The sequence below is a fragment of the Puma concolor genome, chromosome A1 (genome assembly GCF_028749965.1).
Source record: "Puma concolor isolate L17-30 chromosome A1, mPumCon1.1.hap2, whole genome shotgun sequence".
In the NCBI taxonomy this organism is placed as follows: Eukaryota; Metazoa; Chordata; class Mammalia; order Carnivora; family Felidae; genus Puma; species Puma concolor.
Window position 1 is genome coordinate 89,207,979 of NC_141667.1, and position 25,187 is coordinate 89,233,165.

The 25,187-nt window shown below is 36.6% G+C and overlaps 1 protein-coding gene across 21 annotated transcripts in view; it reads left to right on the forward strand.

Annotated features, from left to right (window-relative positions):
• MEF2C (myocyte enhancer factor 2C) overlaps nt 1–25,187 on the forward strand; it is a 173,373-nt gene that overhangs the window by 141,656 nt on the left and 6,530 nt on the right. For 15 of the 21 annotated variants that reach the window (XM_086696994.1, XM_086697001.1, XM_086697038.1 and 12 more), the window contains 5 exons: nt 874–921; nt 17,937–18,109; nt 19,650–19,673; nt 20,562–20,691; nt 21,286–21,421. In XM_086696994.1, the coding sequence (XP_086553120.1) occupies nt 874–921; nt 17,937–18,109; nt 19,650–19,673; nt 20,562–20,691; nt 21,286–21,421 (511 nt within the window). The remainder of the gene's footprint in view (nt 1–873; nt 922–17,936; nt 18,110–19,649; nt 19,674–20,561; nt 20,692–21,285; nt 21,422–25,187) is intronic. The other 6 variants (XM_086697121.1, XM_086697063.1, XM_086697085.1 and 3 more) reach the window with 1 other exon arrangement.

The following is a 25,187-nucleotide window of genomic DNA, read 5'->3' on the forward strand; positions in this document are numbered from 1 at the left end:
TTATTCCTTTCACATCATACTCAAATGCAGTTGAATTTCCTATTTGATAAACTCATGCTCATTTTTTTTTGAAATTTCATACTTTATTTCCAAAATATTATTTGTTTGGAAATAATAAACATTTCTTAAAACATAATGAACATTTTCTTCAAATTCCAAAAAAAGAACCAACAAATAATTATGGAGTATCTCTTAGAATCCATTAGAAAATAACCTAGTTGATACTCTGTTCTTTTGGCTAAATCTTGTTCCTTAAAAACTAACAGTAATTATTATTTTCAATATCTTACTGAAACTTCCCAGCTCTATATTTTAACACTGCCAAATGTTAATGTACTTTTTTAAGTTAGCAGTGAATAAGCATACCTTTCTAACTTTTTAGCCAATGAAACCTATTTTATGGTGTCAGTAAGGAAAATTCAGGCAGTAAATGAGGTCATTCACTGTGGGTAGGTTCATGAAATGACCAAAGTTCTGGACAATTAGCATTTTACAAAACTAATTATAGAAAATATATTTACAAAGAATTAAACATCAAATATATGGTTATTTAAATATATAGTAAACCTTACTCTTTTTTTTTTTTACTTTCAGTAAAACATCCAAAAATAAAATTTCAGAGACCATTTAAACACTGGATTTTTAAAATGTAACCTTTGTTAGAAAGAAAGATTCTGCAAAATGTCAGTGATTGAATGTAGGTTTAATGTTTGAGCACAGCATGTCATAATAAAACAAATGTCAGCCTTCCACCTTATTTTACAAATTTAGGACTCTTGGGAGAGCCAAAATACTGTGGTTGCTAAAAGTAAAGTGTGTTGTTTTGTGGGCCTTTAGCCTTTTCTCCTTTTGATCTTCCCCTTTAATCCATAGGTGGTCTGATGGGTGGAGACCTCACATCCGGTGCGGGCACCAGTGCAGGTGAGTAGACTTCTGTATTACAGCAAGTGTCATTGTTCAGGGTTCCTTTACTGGGTGATTTGCAGGAAGTAAGTCTTTTGAACAAAGTAGAGAGATCTGTGAGATGCATGGAAAAATGGCCCCAAGAATTTCTAAAGCATTTTTATGAAGCAGGAGGGGATGGATAGTAACTTAGAAGAATACTGTTAACCAGAACTTTTCTTAATCAAACTTCAGCTAGTCAACATAATCAGAATTGAAAGCTCTGATCAAACCAATTTAATCCTGGATGCCATCTCTGGATGCAGAAGTACCTTCAGCAAGCCTTGCCAATTGAATTCTGTGTTAATCATTTCACATTTAATGTGAATCTCTCTCCACCCAAAGAAATACCAAACTCCTGTACGTTTACTTCTAAAGGAGAATACATTTTTAAAAGGAGAAAGTGAGATTATAACCATTCAACAATATTGTTAATAAAATAAAGCCAATTTTGGCATTAAAATGAGCTAGAGAATAGGAATACAGTGTACCCCAAAAAAAGCTCTTTAAATACATTATACTCTTAAGAACTTCTTCCACTATGGCCAGTCACACTTCTCCACAGTTCCATATTAATTCATACTATTGTGATTATTGAGATTGATGTCATTTTCAGTGCAGAGATAAGACAGCACAGTAGTTTTTAATGCTCACTGCAGCTCACTATTGGCATAACAAGTAACCATGGTAATTCCTGCAGCTGTAACATGCTGTACATTTAAAATAGTACAAGACAGGCATGAATGACACAAGGTTATGTTTGAAATGTCAAAAACATCCAAGCTTATTGAAATATCCATGGACAACCTAATTAAAATATTTTGCCAGGGTCGAATTTACTAGCCTGCTAATTTTAAGAAAGAAGATAAAATCAGCATACAAAAACATTTTTATAAATATATCCACTTGGGGGTAATGTTTCTCGCTTCTGATATTGGCTCTGCATTAATTCAGTGAGTAATGAAGAAAAAGTACTAGAACTACACAGTGAATTAACAAACAGAATCAATGGCACTAGCCTCCTATTTTATCTATCTTTTAAAAATTAAGTAGAGGCAAATTAATGAATAAACTCCATATACTATCTTGCTGAACAGTGAAATGAAGTACTCATTTTTCCCCTGAAAAATACTTTGAGGTTTGTAGCCTCAAAATTACAAAACCAGATCAAAGCCAGACCAGTGTTTCTTGGATTCAAGCCTCTGCCAAAACTATGGTTAGAGAGAACGTTGGGGACTAAGAATTGGGGCTGTCACAAAGACCAAGAAAAAGATAAATTTAAAAAATGGTTTAGATGTTATGATATTTTATCCAGTATCTCGATGCATTTATAGGAACAGCCAATAGTGGTGATTAAAGTTATTAGAAGTAGTAAAAAAATATATGGGGGGGATGGGTTACTTTGCCTTAATGGAAATAGACTCTTGTTTCTACTTAATAGCTAAAATGCTTTAGGATTCTCTATTGAAAATAAGAAGTGTTTGGTTGTTCAATTATGCTGTCATTGTCAATTCTCTGACAGCCCACTAAGTTTAATGGCCCTCCAGGGAGAGAGAAGATACTCAATCCTGTACGTCTAAAAGTTAGCCACATGTATGGCTATAGCGTCATTGAACTAAAAAAATCTTACGAGCTTAGCAGATTTATCTTCCTACTTCAGGACCTCTGCCATAGACAGAAGAATCTTCTGCTTCAAAAATAGAAGGAAACAAGAAGGATTGCTCCATCCTGATATAATAAACATTATATCTGGATGAGTGTATCTCGTAGCCATGAGCATGTAACTTTCCCAGTTACTATAGACTTCTGAAAAGGTTATTTCCCCACTTTTCAAAAATAGAGGAAGCAGCCCTTTGTAGCTCTGGTTCCACAAACACCTGTTGCAGATGCCATTTAGTAGGCTTCAGCTTAGCTGTCATGTCCTGCTACAGGCTCAACCATCTTCCCCTTCTTTCTCAAACCCGCCAGTATCATGTGTCAAAGCTGAATATATCTGTGCTGATGTCAGAGAATCACATAACACCAGGGGAAGCAAGGCCAGCCAGAATGTCTCTGCATTTTCAGAAAAGAAAACTAAAGCAAAATGACCAAAAGGTATCTTCCAAATTTTGAATATTGTCATTGAAATTCAAGGTCTCAGATAAAGTTAGAAACTCTGAAGCCAAGTGTACATAATTACTTTTCAGGCTTTGTAATTTTTATTCAAAATCAAATCATCTCAACCTGTAAAGAGGAGAAAATACCATGCAAAAAACTCTGAAGCCAAGTGTACATAATTACTTTTCAGTCTTTGTAATTTTTATTCAAAATCAAACCATCTCAACCTGTAAAGAGGAGAAAATACCATGCAAAAAAGAAGTAAATTTAACATTTAGTGTGTGCTTATAAATGCCAAGAGACCAAAAAGATAAGCATTCTCTTTTTTCAGCTCAGCTTGATGATAAAGTATAACATCTTTCCCATCCAATCCCCGAGCTATACCTCTCTCTCATTCCATCATCCAGTGAATCAAGTCTTACAAACTCAGCCTCCAAGGTATTTCCTAAGTCTATTCTTTTCTCTCCATTCCTGTCCCAATGCCTTGGTTCATGTTCATAGCAACATTCCAGGGCTGTTTCCAGAGCCCCCTAATTTGTCTCTCTGCTTCACATTGTACCCCACTCCAGTCTCCCCATGACTGATTAGCCTTTCTCATCATTCATGTGCCTAAAATCCAGCAATGGCTTCCCATCTCTTTCAGAATTAACCATGGGCCTCTTATCTCTGGCCTAGCCCTCATCTCCATTCTTAAACTTTTCATTCTGCCACGGCCAGCAAGAACCCTGCACTCTAATAATAGCAGACATTTAAATTGCTCTTACTATGTGCTTTATAAAAAGTAACTCATTTTTTCTCATTATGGCTCTTTAATGCAGACACGCATATTATACCCTTTCTATAGATAGGGACACTGAGACAGAGAGAGGTCAAAATAATTGCCCAATATGGAACCCAGGCAGTCTGTCTCCAGAGTCCATACTCGTAACCACTTCATTGTGCTGCTGCTTTCCAAAGAGCGTGGAGGCCACCTGCCTTCATGTATGCATTCTTGTGCTCCTTCCCCTCAACTTCCTCTTGATCCTGAGCATTCCTTGTCATCCCTCAGAATTCAGTCCAGCCATTCAGGAATTTTTTTCTTCTGGAAGGAATTATGCATCTCTTTTCTTCCATGGCAGCCTGTGACCACATCACTTACCTCATTGCATTGCAGTTGCAATGTCTGGGCATACATCTTCTTCTTTTTGTTTTAATGTTTATTTTTGAGAGAAAGAGACAGAGCATGAGTAGGGGAGGGACAGAGAGAGAGGGAGACACAGAGTCTGAAGCAGGTTCCAAGCTCTGAGCTGTCAGCACAGAGCTTTACCTGGGGCTCAAACCCACAAACCGCAAGATCATGACCTGAGCCAAAGTCAGACGCTTAACAGACTGAGCCACCCAGGTGCTCCTGGGCACACATCTTTCCCCGGATTCTCAGCCCTCAAGGGTAAACTGTGTCTTTCTTACTCAGTTTGGATTCCCAACACAACACATAAGACATAGTCTATGGCAGATGCTCCATTAACGGTTGTTAGCTGAATAAAGGAAAAAATGATCTACTGGTTATAAATTGTAATCATGTTGATGCAAAAAAATGGAAGAATACTTCAAAGAAATAATGTTAATTTTAAATATGAAAAGATAGACCCTTGATCTGTAGTTTACAAAAATAATGTATTCTTCTGATACTTATACAATGAATAGTGAATTGTTTGATTAAATGGATGAGCAACATTGACCAATAAAGTTTTACTCACTTTTCTATCATGCTAGAAATCTAAAGAAATGATATGCTGCAGTAAATGAAATGTGTGTTGGTACCTCAGACCATCACAAATCACCTCTTAAAAAAATTAACCTCTTATCACTTAAATTGAAACAATTTCAAAGATAAAGGCAAATGGTAATTAAGAAGTAACAGGATAGGTTTGCACTCTTGGTATAAGGGAAGTATACAGCAGGTCATTATATAATACATTAGTAGTGGTGGCATTTCTAGGTTTCAGTTCAGTTATTCATCCACTACTTAGTCCTTTCCTCTCAACAACCAAAATCGGAAGACGCTGCTTTTCAAATTATATTTTGTCATATCTCTGTGTATTAAAACCTTTAACATGCTAATCTCAGTGGTTATTGAGGATTGTTAAAATCGAGCTCGGTTGAGGTTTTATAATCATTAGATTTGGGAGAAATAAGAGGTAATAAGCATTCTCTTTTTCAGCTCAACTCGATGATAAACTATGGCATCTTTCCCACTCAGTCTGTGAGCTACATCGTGTGTTGGCTCCACCTCAGGGCCTCTTGTGCACGTACAGACTGATGTGGTACACGCACAACAATGCCTTGTGTTGGATTATTCACTATCCTATTAGTACCCTTTGTTTTCACTTTGATAACATAGTTGCTTTTTATTGTGTAGGAAGTACCAGTATGCTCAAGGATTCATGATTGAGACAAAAGAAAGAGAGAAAGAGAGAAGGGGAGGGATAGAGAGAGAAAGAAAGGAGAACCCTTTAGGAATCTCTTTGAAAATTTAGAATTTTACAATTTACATAGCTATTTGACAATAAGGCAAAGGAGATTTATGTATATTGGTTAATAATTTTAATTGGCATTTATTGTAAATTAGATATAATTTTATAAAAAAGAAACTAACAGCTGTTTCCTTATTTTGATTGTTAATTGTTTACTATTTTATGCATTTGGTTGTCAAGCGTTGTCACTTCTGGAATGCTTAATTTATATCAGCTAAATACATGGAGACTCGATGGTGACAGTGTACTGCTGTGGATGAATCACTGAGCAGTGAATAAGGAGCCCCGGCTTCCAGGCTTTGAAAAGACTCCATCTAGCACGATCTTACGCTGTGACTTTGAACCTTTGAACTCAGTACACATATTGGGGATAAGATGCAGATATCTTTAGCGCCTTCTTACACCCAATGTTTATGATTATATGATCATAGAACTTCACTTACATGACTTTCTTTGTAATTCATTTAGTATTGAAAAAGAAAAATTTAGCGTCTTATAAAATAGAACTCAGAAAAGGAAAAAAATCATACAATGTTTTAATTATCCTGTACCAGTACCATTGTTTTGCAAGTATTTGTTTTTTGAGAATACTTATCAAAAATTTCTTGGCTGACTTTCTTATCAGACAAAAAGACTTCTCTGCAATTCTTACTCAGTGATTTAAAATATCAGTAAAGTAGTTAAAAATTCAAATTTTTTTTTCAATGTTTATTTATTTTTGGGACAGAGAGAGACAGAGCATGAACGGGGGAGGGGCAGAGAGAGAGGGAGACACAGAATCGGAAACAGGCTCCAGGCTCTGAGCCATCAGCCCAGAGCCTGACGTGGGGCTCGAACTCACGGACCGCGAGATCGTGACCTGGCTGAAGTCGGACGCTTAACCGACTGCGCCACCCAGGCGCCCCTAAAAATTCAGTCTAAAAGAATTGGCTTTAACAAGTTTACATTTTTGTAATCTAACAATACACAGATTCAGACTGTAATATTCAAGAAAGAGAGATGGATGCCATTTAATTGCTTTCAAACAAAAAAACTACTTTTGTTAGTATAAAATAAAACTTTATATTACTTTTTTTAAATACTGTTAAGCAGCATGTGAAAAAAATCCAAATTAATAGTTGGATTCTTGTTTTGAAAGTATTATTCTGTTAGTTTGAATTATTCTGAATAAAAATTCTAAATTCATTTGCAGTTTTACCTTGGGAGTTCACCCAAAACATAAAGATCCAACAGCATTGCTTTATTATTATCTGTGAAATTAACTAACAACGATATTTTTAATCCAAACCAAGGTTATCTAGAATTATTGAAAAAAAAAATACTTAGTCCCCTAGTTGGATAATCTACATCAGGTGATACTTAGCCATCGCCAAGAAAATCAGCAGCCACTTTCCATATACAGGACCTGGAAAATTATAAACTGTACCTTGACACCATTCCTTAGGGGCCAATGTTGAAGTGGGAGAGGCAAGTCAAAGAGACAACAAATGAATGTTACAGGCAAGGTTAGGATATCATAAAATCTGCTTTCAACCCCTTTAGTTTAACTTAGTTCCTTGTTTTAAATTTTTTAAAGTTTGTCTATTATTGAGAGAGAGAGAGAGAGAGAGAGCAGGGGGCAGAGAGAGGGAGACACAGAATCCAAGGCAGGCTGTAGGGTCTAAGCTGTCAGCACAGAGCCCGATGTGGGGCTGGCACCCACAAATTGTGAGATCGTGATCTGAGCCGATGTTGGACGCTTAACCAACTGAGCCACCCAGGCACCCCTAGTTTAACTTAATTCTTAAGGAGTTTGATTTCTGCAGAGAAAAACAAAATTTCAAATTATAGCTCCCTAGATGAGTGTTTAGCAGATTTTAGAGCCCTTAGGGTATCATGATTTCTGTCCTCACAATTTGTATATTTTTTATCCCCATCTTTCTATTATATTCAGTAAAGCAACATAAAAATTTGTCTCTTCACTAATATCCCATTGATTTAACCTGAGAGTGTGACTAATAATAAAACTTTGGTCATTTGTAATATTAATACAAGCGGTTTAATATTTCCCCCTAAAATACTACTTTACTCAGCATTTGTCTTTTTTTCTTTTAACAGTTCTTTTTCCTCACACACTGTTGGTTTTTCTTCTCCTTGTTTTTGGCATCATAAGATTTTATTTGGGGATACTACAGAAAGGAAAGCTCTTTTCAAAATCATTAGTGATATGAAATTGTGCATCCATGGAGGGGAGATGCTGAAGAAGGGATGTGGTTAAAAAAGCCCCTCTTTTGGAAATCAGTTTTTTACCTACCAGGGACTTTCTGGGGCTTCAAGGCTGTTGGCCAAGAGTGTAATTTGCTGTTTTTAGACAAACTTTTGCCAGTCACTTAAATTTTAAGTTTAAAATTCAAGTGTGTTCACTAGACTCTCAATTCAAAGAGTGTTATAGTCATGATACAGTCTTGTTTAAAAGAGTAAATCAAATACATTCCTTTAGTTTACTTTAAAGGAAACTGTATTGTACCAAAACCTGGACAGACAATTTCAATTGATAACCTATGGATGTGTCCACAGGATGCTTTACTATTCACTGTGTTTATTTATTATTGTTCCATTTTAATTGTTTTAACTGAATTTTTTACTCGTTAACTGTTTACTAAACACTGTGCCCTCCTGTCACAATTTCTTGACCTTGCCCTCCATTTACAACCTCCAATTATGACGAAGAACTGATTATGCTGTATTGGTAGTGTAGGGAGAAAACAACCTGTGATACTATTATAGGTTATTATAATGTAGTAATAATGGCAAATCTAAGTCTGTGGTCAATTTCCATATTCAAAGATGATAACATTAATTTTCGTAACAATCATGAAAAAGGACCCAGGTTAGTTTAACCTTAAGCAACTCAGAGAAATCTACAAGATGGTGGAGCAAATTCTTGTGCAAGCAGTAATTGGGGGAAATATTCCTGAGGCAGATATTCCAAGAAATAAAATAACCAATGAAAATACACGATATGCCTAGGATGACGTTACTGCCCTTGGGAAGTCTGTGAACTCCCATTTTATAGGATTGTTGTGAAAATCAAATGATGTAATGATGCAAGGCAGCACCTAGCACAGTTTGCGCACCAGAGTAAGTGCTTGTTAACAAATGTGAGCACTGTCAGTATTAGAATTATCTATATTCTCGATTTCCTAAGCAAAAACTAAAGGTTAGTTTAATGTATTCGCAGTAATAGTAAATGTTCAGTAAGTGAGTAGTGCACCAGTAGGCTTCACAGAGATGTCTGCCACGGCCCCTACCCTCAAGGGTGGGAATAAATAAGATATATTAATAAACCAAAGGCAGAATCAGAGTGCAGTGCAACATACTTCCCTTTGAACATTATCATCTTCTGATGTGTTTGTAGCAGTTGTGTAAATGTTAAAACCACAAGTAATTATTCTTTCTCTTCTGTCACATTCTCTCTAATTTGTACTGTCTCAATATTTTTGTTTATAAAAATGACTGAAAGAATGAGCGATTGTGTCAATAATGAAGACACCCCCTCATTTTTAGCAAAGAGACAGCCCCAAAATCTCAAGAAGTGAACAATTAAGTGAGTCATAAATCTATCATTCATTGTTAAGTGCAATTTTTTTAAGATAGCAAGGTTCAGTATCATTTTTATGGTGCAATTAAAAACTATCCCTTCAATAAATCAGTAGTCAAAGTAGAATGATATTTTGAGTGCCTTTGTGCATTGAAAACATCAGGTTGTCAGATTCTTCCTTATTTGCAAATGGAGCTTTTATCCCGAGAAATACAAGGATGCGTTCTAAATCTGAAACATCTGGGTTTTGTAATAATGTAGTAGAATCAGCTTGTGTTCTGGATTCAAATAAAAACTGTCCCACTTACCGACAAGTCACAGAAGCTCCCTGAACCTCAGTTTCCTTATCTGTCAAAAATTGAGAAGATATTGTCTGACCCATATGACTGTTAGGACAAAGGAGAGAGTGGTTCGCCAAAACAGACCTGCTTTGTGACAACAGACTCTCAATCTTTGGAAAAACAACTCAGTGAGAAGTAAAATTTCTTTACTTCTGCCTCACAATCCAGAGCCTATTGTATGTGCTAAATGTTCAGTGCTCAGTATCTAGTTGGCCGATAGACTGTTAATTTCACAAAAGATACTAAACAATACACATCCAAGAGACATCAAGGACAAGTGGGGTAGATATGAAACCCGTGAAGGTCTGGTTCAGCATCAGGGTGACATGGTCAAGCAGAAGAGGCAAGCTCTTTTTAGAATGTCTACTGCCCTCTAACTGGTACAGCCAAGAATAGTCTTGGCTTTTGTGTATTCTTGGAGTATTTTTCTAAGAATACACCACAAAAGACACTGAGGTTTTACAGGAGTTTCTTCATAGTCTAACATTATGCATTATTATATTATTTCCCTAAGAAACCCTCAGATAGAGTGAAGACTTTATTTTATGTTTAAAAATCTGTAATCAGGAGTCTTTACCAGGATAAGAATCAGAAAATTTGCTTTGCCCCTATTCCACAGGAGGCATATTGAAATTTTCATCATTCCCAGATTTCTGACCTCCAAATGTTTTGTGGTTGCCTTTTGCCTTAGAGCCATCCCATGAAAAAGATCTCCTTTTCCCTCAAAAAAAAAAAAAAAAAAAAAAAAAAAGATTGTGATTCACAATAGCTGAATAACATAGTTTCTAGCACTTTTAACAGGGTTTCAGGCATTCAGGGCACAGTGAGTGTAAGACTGAAGTCTAGAAGGTCATAATATTTTTCTACTAAACTTTTAAGTGTATAGCTTCCAGTAGAGCAGTGGGTTGTATGAGCAAGTTTACTGTATACAATTTAAGGTAATTGTATACAGTAGAAAGATGTATGTTTGAGATATAAAACAATGTCCTGATATTGGAAACTAACTTATCTTAAAACCCTTAAAAACTCAGATATAAAATTAATTGATTGTAGTGAGAATTATTATCTATGTGGCACCTTTAGTTTAACGAGACTGTATGCTGTAAATGTTTTTAAATTGTTCTAATGCAAACAAACAGACAAAAAACAAAAACCCAGGTTGATAAACAAAAACTTTTGCTGAAGTAAAAGCAGAAAATAAATATCAGAGGTTCAACTTAATGCTTTTCTATGGCGGTTTGCCCAAAATTCCAAAAAAACAAAAACAAAATCAAAAATACCATTAACAAATTACTAAACAAAGTCAGTTTGATACACCTATGTATTAGAAATTATTTTCTAGGTAACAACTAATAACAGATACTATAAAATACTGAGCATTTCACTATCGTGTTAAGTGGTTCTGATGGAAGCTGGTCTCTTAAATTGACAATAGGTACATAAATGTCTCTACCCTGCATTTCAGGGAGATTATTGACTAAAATATTACAAAATCTGCCTTTAAGAGCATATTTAATCATCCACTTGAAATAGCACACTGAAAGTTAAACAGTTGTTCTGGCATTTAGTGTTGCTAAACCCAATATTTCCTATTTGTAAATATTTATTTATCCAGGAGACCAGAAATGCGGTTCGGAACATCACCATTCTGTGCCTCTTTGTATAAGTTCAGCATTTTCTGAACCAGCAATGCCATTTATGACGGCCAAGTTGACCATGTTCCTGAAGTTCTCACATCACCTCTGGCTTAGGAAGACCCTGTAGGTCTCACCTCCCAGGTCTCAGACTTGACTTGTTTCCTCTCTTCCTTTGTATTCCTGTAATTATAGGGTGAGATTTGACACAGAAAGGTTTTCAAAATCCCAGAATGTGACCAATTCTCAGGGAACAGGGCTCTGCTGTGCTTCAGAGCGTGGACTCTGGACACACTTCTGGTTCAGTCATGGCTCCACCAGTTAATAGCTGTTTGACATTGGGCAACTTGCTGGACCTCTCTGTTGTCATGTGTTCTCATTATGTAACACAGGGATACTATTAGTACCTGAGAGGGTTGTCATTGCAAGGATTAAAGGTGTTTTATATCCATGTAGAATTAACAAACAATTATATAGCAGTTACTAGGTGCCTGGTACTATTCTGGGTCCTCAATGTGTATGCTTGATGTTGTTGATACTATTGGTAAATAATACTCTATAAAGTATTTAATATTGTTAATATTATTGCATGGTCATATTGGCACTGGCTGCCTCAGGCAAGTGTGTGAGAGTCTCTGATTCAGATTACTTTTATGCTTCTCTCACACTAATGGAATCATTACCTAGGGCTAAGAAAACTAAGGCTCAGTATGGTTGAAGGAATTCTAAATCCAGAACCTGGGTTTATCTACTTTATCCTCTTTTGTCCTTGACTCCTGTCTGCCTTGCAGATCTTTCCAACCTGGCTGCCTTACTCCTCATGTGTTCTGTGGCAGATGAATCCTAACTAGCATCCCTATAGCAGTCTAATCTCTAATCTACCCCTTCCGTGGATACTATTTCCCTGTCACACAGTTAAGGATGTCATTTACCACTCACAAACTAACTTATCCATAGTATAAAGTTTAGTAAAAGTTTAGTGTAAAGTCTAGAGTATAAAGTTTAAAGTGTAAAGTATAGAGTATAAAGTATAAAGTTAACATGATCTGAGAGGTTTGTGTTAGTCAAGCCTACTTTTCCAGCTTCTGAAGGCTACATACTCTAAAACCACCAATATTGTGTCCTCATGGGAATGCTCATCTCTCTCCAATACAGTTGTGACTGGGAGATCTGTTATGCATTCTCTCTCTCCAGAAAGTCTCTCTCTGGACCATCTAATAAAATTCTATTCACTCTTACGACCCTTCCACCGTTTTTTCCTAGGATATCATGCAGTCCATCTTTTGGAGGAAAGCTCTGTATGAGTAAATAATTGTTGAGAGTTATAGAGAACAACCTATGGCAGTAAACATAAGCACTCATCAATATAGAAGAAAAGATGCAGGGCCTCAGAGTTCCCTTTTTCATCAGGGAAAATTTCTACTTTATTTGAGTCTACCACTTGCGTTTAGCTAAGGTAATGTCCTGTGAAATGATTAACAGGTGCAACAAGTGAAGACACAGCTTTCAATTAACTCTCTATAAACAAATTTAGTAGTTGGGCACTTGCATGACTTCTTGACTTCAATATTACATGGTTGATGAACAGTTTGTCTCAATGGTGTCCTTCGTCATCAGCGTGCAATCATTACCTCAAATAAGAAATGTTCTCAAGTAGTGCATAGAGGAGGCACCCTCGATATTTGAAATTAGCAAGTTACATATTACGTTTTCAGTTCTCTTGTCACATTCCCTCAGTAACTTAACTTTAAGTGCCATTCCTGAATAATTCCTAATTTTTCCAGCATAGTCTGTGTATATGTTTTGCAGGCATCTGAAACACTTAAAGAACTAGTCTTCTGTGTGTATCACTGAAGATTTCACACTACACTACTACTAATTGCAGTAGTGTAGAAGGGAATGCATTCAAGGTGGGCTGCATTGTCTGAAAGGCTGTCTGAACTCTCATGAAAGAGTTCAAATTCATTTAAGATGAATTTGAATTCAATGGGAGAGCAAACACTGCTAGAGCAAAGACTCAGGCATATCCAGAGGACTGCGAGCTTGGCTGTGGACAGTGGAAATTAGGTGAGATAGAAGGGGTCAAACTATGCGTAGTTCTGAGAGTCAAGCAGGGCCCTGGCCCAACAGTGTTAAGTATGGACGGAAAAAGTAACATGATAGAAGCAGCACTTTAAAAACATTTTTAGAGAAAATCTTGAGACCGTACATCAGATTCATTATCACACATATGCACAAAAGTTGGCATACAGATTTAGAGGAACTTACAGTGTGAAGCTCATCTTAAGACCTGGCGAAGAACCTTTCAACTGGAGACCAGGGACCCTGATCAAAGACTTAGTCAAATGGTGATGAAAGCCTTACCGAGAATGGTGGCAGTGGAGATGGAGAGAGGCGTTTCTCAAGAAAATTTAACAAGATTTGGTATCTGATTGGGTAGGGAGCTGGGAGATGAAGCTAGTCAGACATGACAATTTGGGAGACTGAAAAAAAAGATTTTGCCAATGAAAAAAATTAGCCTCGGTCCATAAAGACTAGTTTCTGTTTTGTGCTTATTAGTTTTTCATGCTTGTATTTATAACTGAAAGTCCTGGGAGGAAAAAGAAAAGATTCATGTCTAAACATCCAAGTAAGAGAAAGTTTTAGAACTTTGGGCTCAAAGAGAGCTACATACTCAATTGAGCTCTGTGAGACAAGGCAAAATGTCCTCCTCACAACATCTTAAGCCAGGAATATGTTCTTTGAATTTACAACTTCTTAAAATAGGAGTCAATAAAAAAAAAAAGCAGCAAGTGTTTTCAAGTTAACTGGAGAGAAAAAAATTTTTTTCTCCTAACACCACATTTCAAGTTTTGTATATTTACACTAGTTTTAATATGCATGTTTAGAAACGTGTAACCAATCGAGGTAGATTCTGTTATCCTTCATACAAATTATATTGTGAATGCTTAACTTGTTTCATTTTATGTGAAACAATATTTTTAATCAAATCAAACTATAAAACAAACGGACTCTAAAGTTGGTCTGTTCTTCATTTTCTTATAATCTATAATCAGGAAATCCATTCACTCACGCTTTATAATTTTTGTGCTTTTAAAGTGGTCAGGAGAATGTGACATCTGCATACAGTCACATCTGAATTGATCATTGTCCAGGCAGAAGGTAATTTTAAAACATGGCATGAGGAAAGGTTGAATCTGAATATTAGAACATTACCGAGAAATTAACTTGAGTAATTTGCCCCTCCCCGACCCCCGACTTTGAATGAGACCGTTCTCTTTGGTGAATTTATCTTAAGGGAGGACAACAGCCTCAACGCAGGCCACAGCGTTCTGAGCGAGGAGGCCCGTGGTTTCCAAGCCAGTTTAAATGCAGGCTCTTCTTAGCAGTAAACCACACGCATGTATTCATCATTGATTTTCAAATGATAGGTTTCTATATCGCTGGTTTAGGATCCACAGTCTCGCATTCCTGAATCTATATTATGCCAAAAGAATAACAACTTGGTGGCTGGAAACAGAAATGGTTATTATACGGCTCCAAAATGCTAGCTGGCACAATATGCTAAAAACAGCAGAAATTCACCGGTAAAAGGCAGAATTTATTTGTTCTTAAAAATAACTTTGTGCTCTAAAAATATGGATTTAAGAAGTGTCATCGTGGTTCAAAATATTTTATATTCAAAATGTAAACACCTTAAAATATGTGACTAATCTTCTAAAATGGTATAATTTCCAAATAACAGGAAATATTCCAAGAGAAAAATAGAATGCTTTTCAAATCCATTTTTGAGGCATTTATTGGATGAAAAACTATAATATATGTTTACTTTTTTTTTTCCTGCTGCCCTAAGTCATTGTTTAAAAATGTGGGCAGAAAGATGTAGGCTTTGTTGGAATTTCTCAGAGTTTACTGTAGAAAAAAATTTTTTTTTTAATTTTCAAAAAAGAAACCTTTTCTCAGAGCCTCTGTGAAGCATTTCCATTTTCACACACTGGCCCAGTGTTTGTCATATCACAGGACAACACATTTCACAAAGCGGTTTTACTTCCTTTTAGCAAAATAACTCCTCCATGCAAACCAGTATTGGCATCTACCAAGCCAGGGTTTTAGTTTCTTCTGATCTATTCAAGCTTCATTGCACTGCTTAACTGACTTTTTCCCCCCTTCTTTTGAAATTACCCACCTAATTTTCCATTTAATTGTTTATTTAAACCAGATCTCACGCAGGCTTAACAGATAAGTGACATATGTATTGAGTGTATCAGACTGAACTTCAGCTGACAGGAAAGTGTAGTGCACATTTTGTCTTCGTTCTCTCAGTCTCTTTTTATCCAGTAGAATATCTTAATTAAAACTAGAGCCTTAACATATTTGCAAGAATGATTCAATTAAGACACATTAAATATAAACTATTTTGTCAAGAATTTTTGTAAGTGAACATGTTCTTTGTATCTCTCCTAGTGAAATAAGGTAAATGTAGTTGTTTCGTATGATAACTTTTGCCACCAAAAACTATCCAAATTAACTGGAAAAGAAAATTTTGGCTGTTGACATATTTAGCTGGCTATAGAGGATTTAGCTTCTTTCAATGAAGTTTTATTATAGAAGTAATTTATATTCAAATTCAACCAACATTTCCTAAGCAACTTCTGTGTACTTGACACGTGTTTGGGGGGGGTTCATTTATTTTTAATCCCCCCACCCCCCAGTAACTTGGAGAATTTTACAGATGATCCGATTGACAGATTTAATCTTGTAGTTATTTGTTATATATTCAGCCTGTTTATTCATGCATAAAATGAGACAGGTAAATGAATGGGATATGAAGAACAAATGTGCTCTACACAGTATGCCTCAAATGTATTCTAATTCAAAAAATATTTCCCTAAATATTTCCTGAAATACGCCTGTGCTTTGCCTTCCCAGTCCCTCATCACCTCTAGCTCACACCATCAGTGCCCCATACTCCCAGGCCTTTCTAATTACAGGATACGCCAGGGCCAGTAGATCTCTCTGTCCACTTAGAGGCCTTTGTCCTACTTCTGCTCTGTGACCTTCACGGATCTGCATTGCCACCATTTACAACCAAGGTGTGTCGGGCTGGAATCCAAGATCTCCACATCCCTCCAAGGTCTTCGACACTCCTCTCTTTTTAGGAGTTCCCTTCTAGCCAGATTGCTCACAGTGCCCCCCGACTCGTGCTCTGTAAATTCCCACCTCAGCCCTTTCCCACAGCCCAGTCACAAGCCCAGTGTGTCTTACTGTCCCTTCTCTTTTTTCAAGGCCCTTATCAGTTCCTGCCTCTTAGGTGAATCTTTATTGGATAATCTCTTCCCTCCTGGGAACTCAATAACACTTAATCTGGATTACTCTGTGGGCATCTCTCCCTAGGCTGCCTTGTCTTGGTTTGTACATCTCACACATGTGCGTATTGGATTACCATAAAGGAATTGCAGGGCCTTTGAGGACTGGGGCCACGTCCTTGCCTCCTCATGGGGTAGCACACAGTATCATTCATCCTGGAGTAATAGACACTTGTGTTTTAGGATAATGATAATGATGACCAACCGTAACAGCGAGGTTTGATTGTCTCCTTTAAAGTGCTTCAGAAAACATGGGGCGCCTGGGTGGCGCAGTCGGTTAAGCGTCCGGCTTCAGCCAGGTCACGATCTCACGGTCTGTGAGTTCGAGCCCCGCGTCAGGCTCTGGGCTGATGGCTCGGAGCCTGGAGCCTATTTCCGATTCTGTGTCTCCCTCTCTCTCTGTCCCTCCCCCGTTCATGTTCTGTCTCTCTCTGTCCCAAAAATAAATAAAAACGTTGAAAAAAAAATTTTAAAGTGCTTCAGAAAACAAACATCTAGTTTTTCAGCAAGGATTGTAGAGTCGGATAGTGGGTTTCTCTTATTCCCCAATCAGAGGCCATGAATGAAGCCAACAGATGACATTCTGCCTCAGTTAATGTTGCCTCAACTCCTTCCGTAGCTCTTCCTGTCACGGAGCAGTATATTTTGAATTATGAGAAATGGCATCCTTCAGATATCCGTTTCTGTTAGTAGGGCGTTGAGCATCAGCGATCTAAGAAAACCCCTTCAGTGTTCACATCAGATGACTATCCCTGTGCCTTGGTGAAGCAGTACTTTTGGAGGCATCAACCCTTCATTTCAGCTCCTAAGTAGGAGTCCTGCATTTTGAAATTCTGTGTGAACAGGAAAGCAAGCTGTCAGGGTCATACACGGAACTTGTGAGGAGAGCAAACCCGACATAAGAGGACCAGAGGGAGAAACCACTCAAAGAAAAGGGGAAGTCAACAGCAAACTGTGGAAGAGCCTACTGTCCCTGCATGTCCTCGAAATGATAGTCTCACTGGTATGCCCTCTCTTCACTTAAGGACACACAGACACACAAAATAAAACCCAAACCACTGAACTGAAAGAGTGAGTCACGCCAGCCCAGGCCTTTGCCAAGCTAGTCAATTAAAGTGCAGGGCAGATTCTGTGCTTTTCTTAGACCCTGAACGAAGATGGTCTGACTTTCTTCCCAAATTTTTTTAATGGAAAAAAAGTATATGCTGATTTCTGAGCAAGTTGGTATAGATTAGCTGTCTTCTCGTTAAACATTTTTAATCTTCCTTTAGAGAATGTTAAAAAAAAAAAAAAAAAAACTAACTGGGTTACCTTCACGTGGAGCCTAAGTTGGTCATCCCACAGACTATTTTATAAGTCATACCCTGTTAAACTTTTATTTTTCATCTCATATAGTGTATCCTGTAGAAACATTCTTGAGTCTAGATTTCTCCCTGAGTGCTTTCATTGTTTTGTGTTAACAGGGAACGGATATGGCAATCCCCGAAACTCACCAGGTCTGCTGGTCTCACCTGGTAACTTGAACAAGAATATGCAAGCAAAATCTCCTCCCCCCATGAATTTAGGGATGAATAACCGTAAACCAGATCTCCGAGTTCTTATTCCACCAGGCAGCAAGAATACGATGCCATCAGTGGTAATGCGAAACTACATTTTAAATAAATGTTGATAATGTTTTGTATATGTTTTGCTGTTTTTGTATTTGTCTAACATTTTGAATTACTTAAGTGCTCCTAGAAAATTAACATATCAATGCTATTGCTGGAGCCCTGTTTGTATTTAGCCATTATTTCTGGTAACTGGTTCGCATTTCCCTTTTCCATGTTAAAAAAAAACCAACATCCAATAAACTTCACTATAAAACTGGTGTTCTGAGGCAAAGAAACCATTTCCTTTTAAGCTCTCCAATTTATAATTAGAAAAAAATCATTGCTTATTACTCTGCTTATGTTGCATACAATTTGACCAATGGTAGAATCAAACTCACAGAATAGGGAGTTTCATAACAGATTTTATAATGTTGATCTAGTTATGTCCTCAAGGTACTGACAACCAAAAATCTTTTCCATAATTTCTACATGAACATTCTCCTGTGAATTGGCCATTCTTTCCTTAGGTATATTGCAGTGATAATGCTTAATACATCATGTGCCTGTGCTCTGCCTCAATTCATATTTCCATATATGTGCTTCATGCAAATAGCTACCTCTCAAAAGCAAATTGTTTTAAAATCCTACGCATTATGAGAACAAAGGTTATATTTTACAACAACAAAAAAAGTTGACACTGTAAGAAAAAATTAAATAAGAAATAAATAAATAAGAAATACAAGCAACATCCCCGGACTCCATCATTTTTCTTTCTCCTGGGTCTGCAGGCTAAGGTGAAGATAATGATTGTGGGGCCAAATTCAACAACAAAGAGACTTACATCAGTGTTCTCCAAATTAGCTTTGCTTAAGAGCGAGAACATTTAAAACTAAGATTCGGTAGACAAATTTAGACCATTCTGCAAACACATTTCTCTTTTTTTCCTTTCTGTGCTCTGTGGCAGGCTTCACGGTAAAACAGTCCTGCAAGCTGATTAGTTTATTATGGCACAGTGCAGATTAATTTTGAATATCAACCCCCCCCCCAAAAAAAATCACATAATATACAACATTCCCTTCGGAAAGGACTGAGTCTAATAAATAAAACCTCCCACAGGGCCATAGCCAAGCAGTGTGGGCCATACGGGGCAGGCTGTCTCTATCAGCAGGTTTATTCCAAGTTCCTTAAAACTGATGTTCTCCCAGGAATCCTGTGAGTGGTCAGTACAGCCTCTCACTGGTGGCCAGGTGCAGGTCCCCCCCACCCCCGCCTCCAGCGCTCCATGAGTGGAGTCTCAAAATACAAGCTTTCTTTTTTTTTTTTTTCAAAACGTGGTACTGAAATAGTGAAGTTTGAGACACTGACCTGTGCGGAAAACTAGATAGATTGTCTTCACATTTGAGACAAACCGCTCATTAAGTGAAACAAAGAATGTCTTTGTAAGGAGTTATCTTTAGAGTCTGGGTTTTAAAATTGTTTAAACTGCTGTGTCTATCAGAAGATGCTTTGCCTTTTGTTGAAAAGGTTTTGCCCAGTTATAAATATTTACAGACACTAATTAATAAAACTCCTTCCCCATGCTCTCAGTCTGAGGATGTCGACCTGCTTTTGGTAAGTAGAAAGAGAACTTCCCTTAAATGATACATGTAAGGAGAAACCCAAGGTGACTTTTAGGTGGAGTGGCTCTAGCAAAATGGGAAGATATTGGAAGTTACCATAATATGTCAACATTAATTCTGTTTCGGGGCCATTAATTTCAAGTACCACACACAGGTGAAAAGAATATCAGGGTATTTATTTTTCTGTCTCAACCTTTGTAAGTGAAGACCATGTTTTCAGTTTATTTTAGGACCTGATTTATAGTAAAATTCAAACGAAAATAATTTCCTTAGTTATTTAAACCACGAGGATACTTATTTTTCTAAGAATTAAAGTCTCATGATCTTTAAATGTATGTGAATCTTTAATCTTCTTGCTGTAAGTAGTTAAATACACATGTTAGCTGGTTTGCCATGTAGTTCTGAGGGAAGTTTAGAAGAATCTGAAAAAAGTGGTCAGAGCACCACCTGCTGGTCAGAGTATAGCATGAAATGTGCCCATCTGCTCTGCTGTATATAGAACAACATAAAAACCACCATGGTTGATTTTAATTTTTTTTTTAATTTGCATTTGAATAAAAACTGAAACAATGGAAGTACAGTATACATATTTCATCAGTTTTCAACATAGTCTGTTTTTACTCATAATAAAGCTTATGGTACTTGTTACTAGTTCAGTTGCCTAGGAGATACTGATGTAATGGGTTACTATGGCAACAACTGGTCTCTTGAAGGATTGTAAATGATAGGGTTGGCAGAGTTCATAGAGACACATGTTAAATGATTAATTTCAGGAGATTTGTACCAAGTTATCTCGTTATGTGCAAAACTAATACTGAAATCTAACATTTTTAACTTTTAAAAAATTCTATCAATAATGTCTCTTTATTTACTTTAAAAGAATCAAAGGATAAATAACTCCCAGTCTGCTCAGTCATTGGCTACCCCAGTGGTTTCCGTAGCAACTCCTACTTTACCAGGACAAGGGATGGGAGGATATCCATCAGCCATTTCAACAACATATGGTACCGGTGAGTAGCTTTGCCATGTTCAAATAGTACATTAAATACTTTTTATTAAAAAGCAAGATGAAAAAAGATACTACCTTTCAGTCTGTTAGGAAGCTTCAGGTAGTACCTGTGGCGTCCAGAGACTATATGTTACCTATTTCTTGCTCAGACAAAATAAATATCCATATTTTTCTTTCTTAAGTGAAAGTTTTTATTAACCCAACCTGAATTCAATATAAAAGACCAATTTCAAGGAAAACGAGCCATTATTTCTTGATGTAATAGAAATCTCACTTTCTTAGAATTGTTTAAAACAACATTTCTAGATCATCAAATATGTGTATGCTGTAATGCCGGATTGTACTTCTAATAAATTAAAATTTCAGGCGGTTGTCCCTCAAAGCTCTCGTGGAATACTTATCTTTCAGTATATGATATGTATCTCTTTTAAATCAAAATTGCTCCTGATGCTCTATCTCCTTCTCCCCCCCAAAATGAGAGAATTTAAAATGATCATTAAATAGCACTAATAGAATATTTTTAATTGGAAATGTTTATTTACCATTTTATAATTTCCAAATTAATTCTTTTCCCTTATTTTATTTGCTCATCTAGAGTACTCTCTGAGTAGTGCAGACCTGTCATCTCTGTCTGGGTTCAACACCGCCAGCGCCCTTCATCTTGGGTCAGTAACTGGCTGGCAACAGCAACACCTACATAACATGCCGCCATCCGCCCTCAGTCAGCTGGGGTAAGCAATATTATTTCTCTCATAAAACACTTTCAGAAGGCATTTTTAAGTGACAAATGGCAATCTCTAAATACTGCGCTCTAAGGTCCCGTTAAAGGAGGTACAATCCTACTTTATCAAAATCGGAAAGTAATGATCAGATCAGTATCTTTCAAGCAGGTTTAATATTACTTGGCTTATTTTTTAAGAGGAGGGGAGCCCTGTGATAATGAGGTAAATTATTTCCCTATTGTTTTAGGCTATACTGGTTTCCACTTGGGTCAATGACAAAATTTCATTTAGTTAACTTTTCATGTAGCTCATGTGGGACATAAGAAGGCACTTAAAAGTTCTTAACATTTTTGAGATATTTGGGAATCCTTATCACTTAACGTAAACCATATAGTCATGCTAACATTAACCTGGTGCTCACAGGATCTATTATTCTATTGATATACAGATTTCATACAGTTATAATAATGCATTCATAGTATGGTTGTATATTTGTAGACATTGTATAAATAAAAATATATATGTATGTGTACACATATATACTAATTACCTAAATTTGGGTATAAAAATAATTTCTGTTGTTTTCTGAAATCAGAATGTGTGTATTTCTGCCCCCTTGTGGTAACTTTGAGAAATGTCTTTATCATAGAAATGACTCCTGTCATTTATCTGTAGAAATGTGCAAACCTTTAAAAAGCACTGACTTCATAATTCACACTTTGTGTCAAACAAATAGCTTTCTTAAGTTTAAAACATGAATCAAAGATCTACCTTTCAGTTGACATAATAACTCCAAAACTGCAGTTCATCTTCAGAAGAAAAATACTAGGAAGATATAAAATATTGAAAGATAAATCTTTGTATTTTAGAAACATTCTGTGTGTCTACCTCACTTTTACTTTTCTGCTGAGCCATTTGGTTAGAAGATCTAGTTAGTTCTATACTTCTGTTTCTAAAGAGATAATGAGTCTAAAAACACTGATTACAATAGAAATCACTGATTGACATCACAACCGCATCTCTTACCCCTCGCTGCCCTCCTAGCGTTCATATGGAATCTATTTCACATAGATTAGTGCTCTAGTAATGGAGTCTTCCCCCATTCACTGCCTGTCTGTATCCTGCCCACTAATCACTATTGTTGAAAATCTAAACTTTCATGTAAACCATAAAATAAATTCACATGACATTGTTGCTGTGCCTTCTTAAAAGATTGTTAGCTTTGAAGATATATTAAATATTGATATAGGGTTTCTCTTTTAAATTAAATACTGATAAAGGGTTTCTCTTTTTAGGACTTTTTAAGTTTTCTCAGAAATGTTAACTATGCAAGTAGATATTTATTGCAATAACTTTTTAAGGTAATTATCCCTAAGTACATCGTACCATCATGGCAATCTTAAAATACATACAGGTGACATTGCTCTGCTATGGCTAAGCAGTGAGTCCACTGTATGTGCTTCTTGACAAAAATCAGGGTAGTTGTTTACTTCTCACTTTTCACAAAATTCATCCATTAGAGGACTGGATTTCCTTAGAAATTATCAATGTCAAGAGCCATAGTATTTGCTTTGAATGTGGCTTTCTTTTGTTATTAGTAACACCTGAAAATTTGCATTTTATATATAAAACACATTTATGTATTTTAACTATACCATAATTTTAAAAGTCCCTTTTTTTACATGTGAAGAGTCTGATTCTCTGCTGCCCTTAATAAAGGCTTCAGTAAATGAGAAAGGAGAGGACTGGCCTAGAGAGGAACCGAATGGCAACAGCCAAGGATGAAGCATTTTGTTTAGTTCCGGTTTCTTTCAGCAACGGTTATCATGGTGCATAATTAGTCTATGAGTTTTTATTTACTTCCCTTATCCCTCAGATAGAATATCCCCTTCAGCCCTTCTAATCTTAGCTGGCCCTCCTTCTTTCCTTCCTTCTTTCCTTCCTTCTTTCCTTCCTTCCTTCCTTCCTTCCTTCCTTCCTTCCTTCCTTTCTTCCTCTTTCTCCCTCTCTCTCTCTCTCTTTCTGTCTCTCTCTGTCATGACACGTACACACACACAGGGTAGCTTTTTAAAAATGGGTCCCTTCAAATGGACTAGCCCATGTTTACACAATTAAATGTTAAACTGTTTTAAAAAAAACTCCCAAGTTGTAATATTTATATTAATAAATTATATGGGGTGCCTTAATTCCTTACAGTGTTAATTAATTTAAAAAATAAGTATCTTTTTAGGCTAAAGTAGCCTCATGCTCTTGTGTGGTGAGTTCACATTCCTTTGGACAGATAACAGTGTTCAAAGTAGATACAGCTTCCAGAGTGGCTTGGCTATTCCCAGCAGCCCAAGATGGTCACCACAAGTCTTTCCCAAAATTAAGAGTATAAAAGGACTCTTCTGTTTTGTTGATGGAAATGCCTTTAACTCCGAAGCTGTACTTCTAACACTGTCTAGCATCTGATTTTGTCTAACCAAGGCAGATAAATGGCATACATTGATTTGATGTAGGAAGCAGAGATGATTGGCCGAAGGAACTTGGCCCTCAAGGGTTGTCATTTGAATATGGAGATTTGAGAAAATGACCCTCAAATTTTTAAGTACTTTTCTCATATCACCTATAAAAAGGAGCAACGTGTTTTCTGGAAACATTTCTTTACATCATCGTTGTTGATGTGGGTGTTTACAGACGACTTTTAAAAGGTTAGGTTAAATATAGTTTGATAGTTTAATTTCTGGGCGGAGGCAGTACAAAATTTGAACAAAACTATCCGGTTCTGTTTCACTTCTGAACAATCGTGGGGAAGGGTAGGTGTTTTCCCAGTTGGAAGGCATCTGTAATAGATGTAAACTTGCAGCAGGATTTGATATGGGCAACTTGCACATCAGGCTTCTGTCTCCCACCCACCTCTTTCTCACCCACACACATGGAGCATTTCACAATTATCTGGGCCTATAAAGATTTTGTTCTCAAGAACAAGCAGACCAACATGCTTGCATGTGAATCTAGCATGCGTACCACTAAGTGATTTTTTAATGCATTTTCTTTTCAAGATAATACTTTGGTAACAGACACTAGCCAATTACATTTCATGCTATTTGGAATCCTATACCACAGTATACTAAAGCTGAATCGAAGTTATCACATACATTTCGTTACTGTGGGTTGAGTGTCCCCAGAACTACTCAAAATGCTTCATATATGCGTTCAGTGTCAAATGAAATGCCACCAAAAAGTAAACTTAGGGACTAGCCTATTTATCTACGGAAGGCATAAACAGTCAGTATTACATCTCTTACGGGGAAGGCCTGCAGCAGAACCCATCTGAGCCAGTTCACAATAGGAGATACAGTAAATAAGTAGGTAATGCAGCTTCCAAAAGCTGTGTTAAAGAAGCAGCATTTTGATTATACTATTTTTTGCTTAATTTTTCCAGATTAACTGCTTATACTAACTAGTCCAACTCACTGAATTTTTTTTTCTAATTGTCCATGTTTCTCTGCCTGTGAAGAAGCTATCTAAATGTCAGGGCAGTCAAAAGCATTTGTTGATATGCCACTTTGTTTTCAGACTCCTAATTGACATTCATTATTAAAGAGTTGTGTGACTCGTAGTAGAAGCATTTAATTAAATTTTAGTGAAATAGTCTTTCTTATCCAGAGCCAGGAAAATTCTCTCTTCCAGAAATCAAAAGATGATTTCCTCTGACATCAAAATGAATCACTAAGTAACTTTGAATCAAGATAAAATAGTCCACCATTACAGATCCTTTTGAAATACAGGT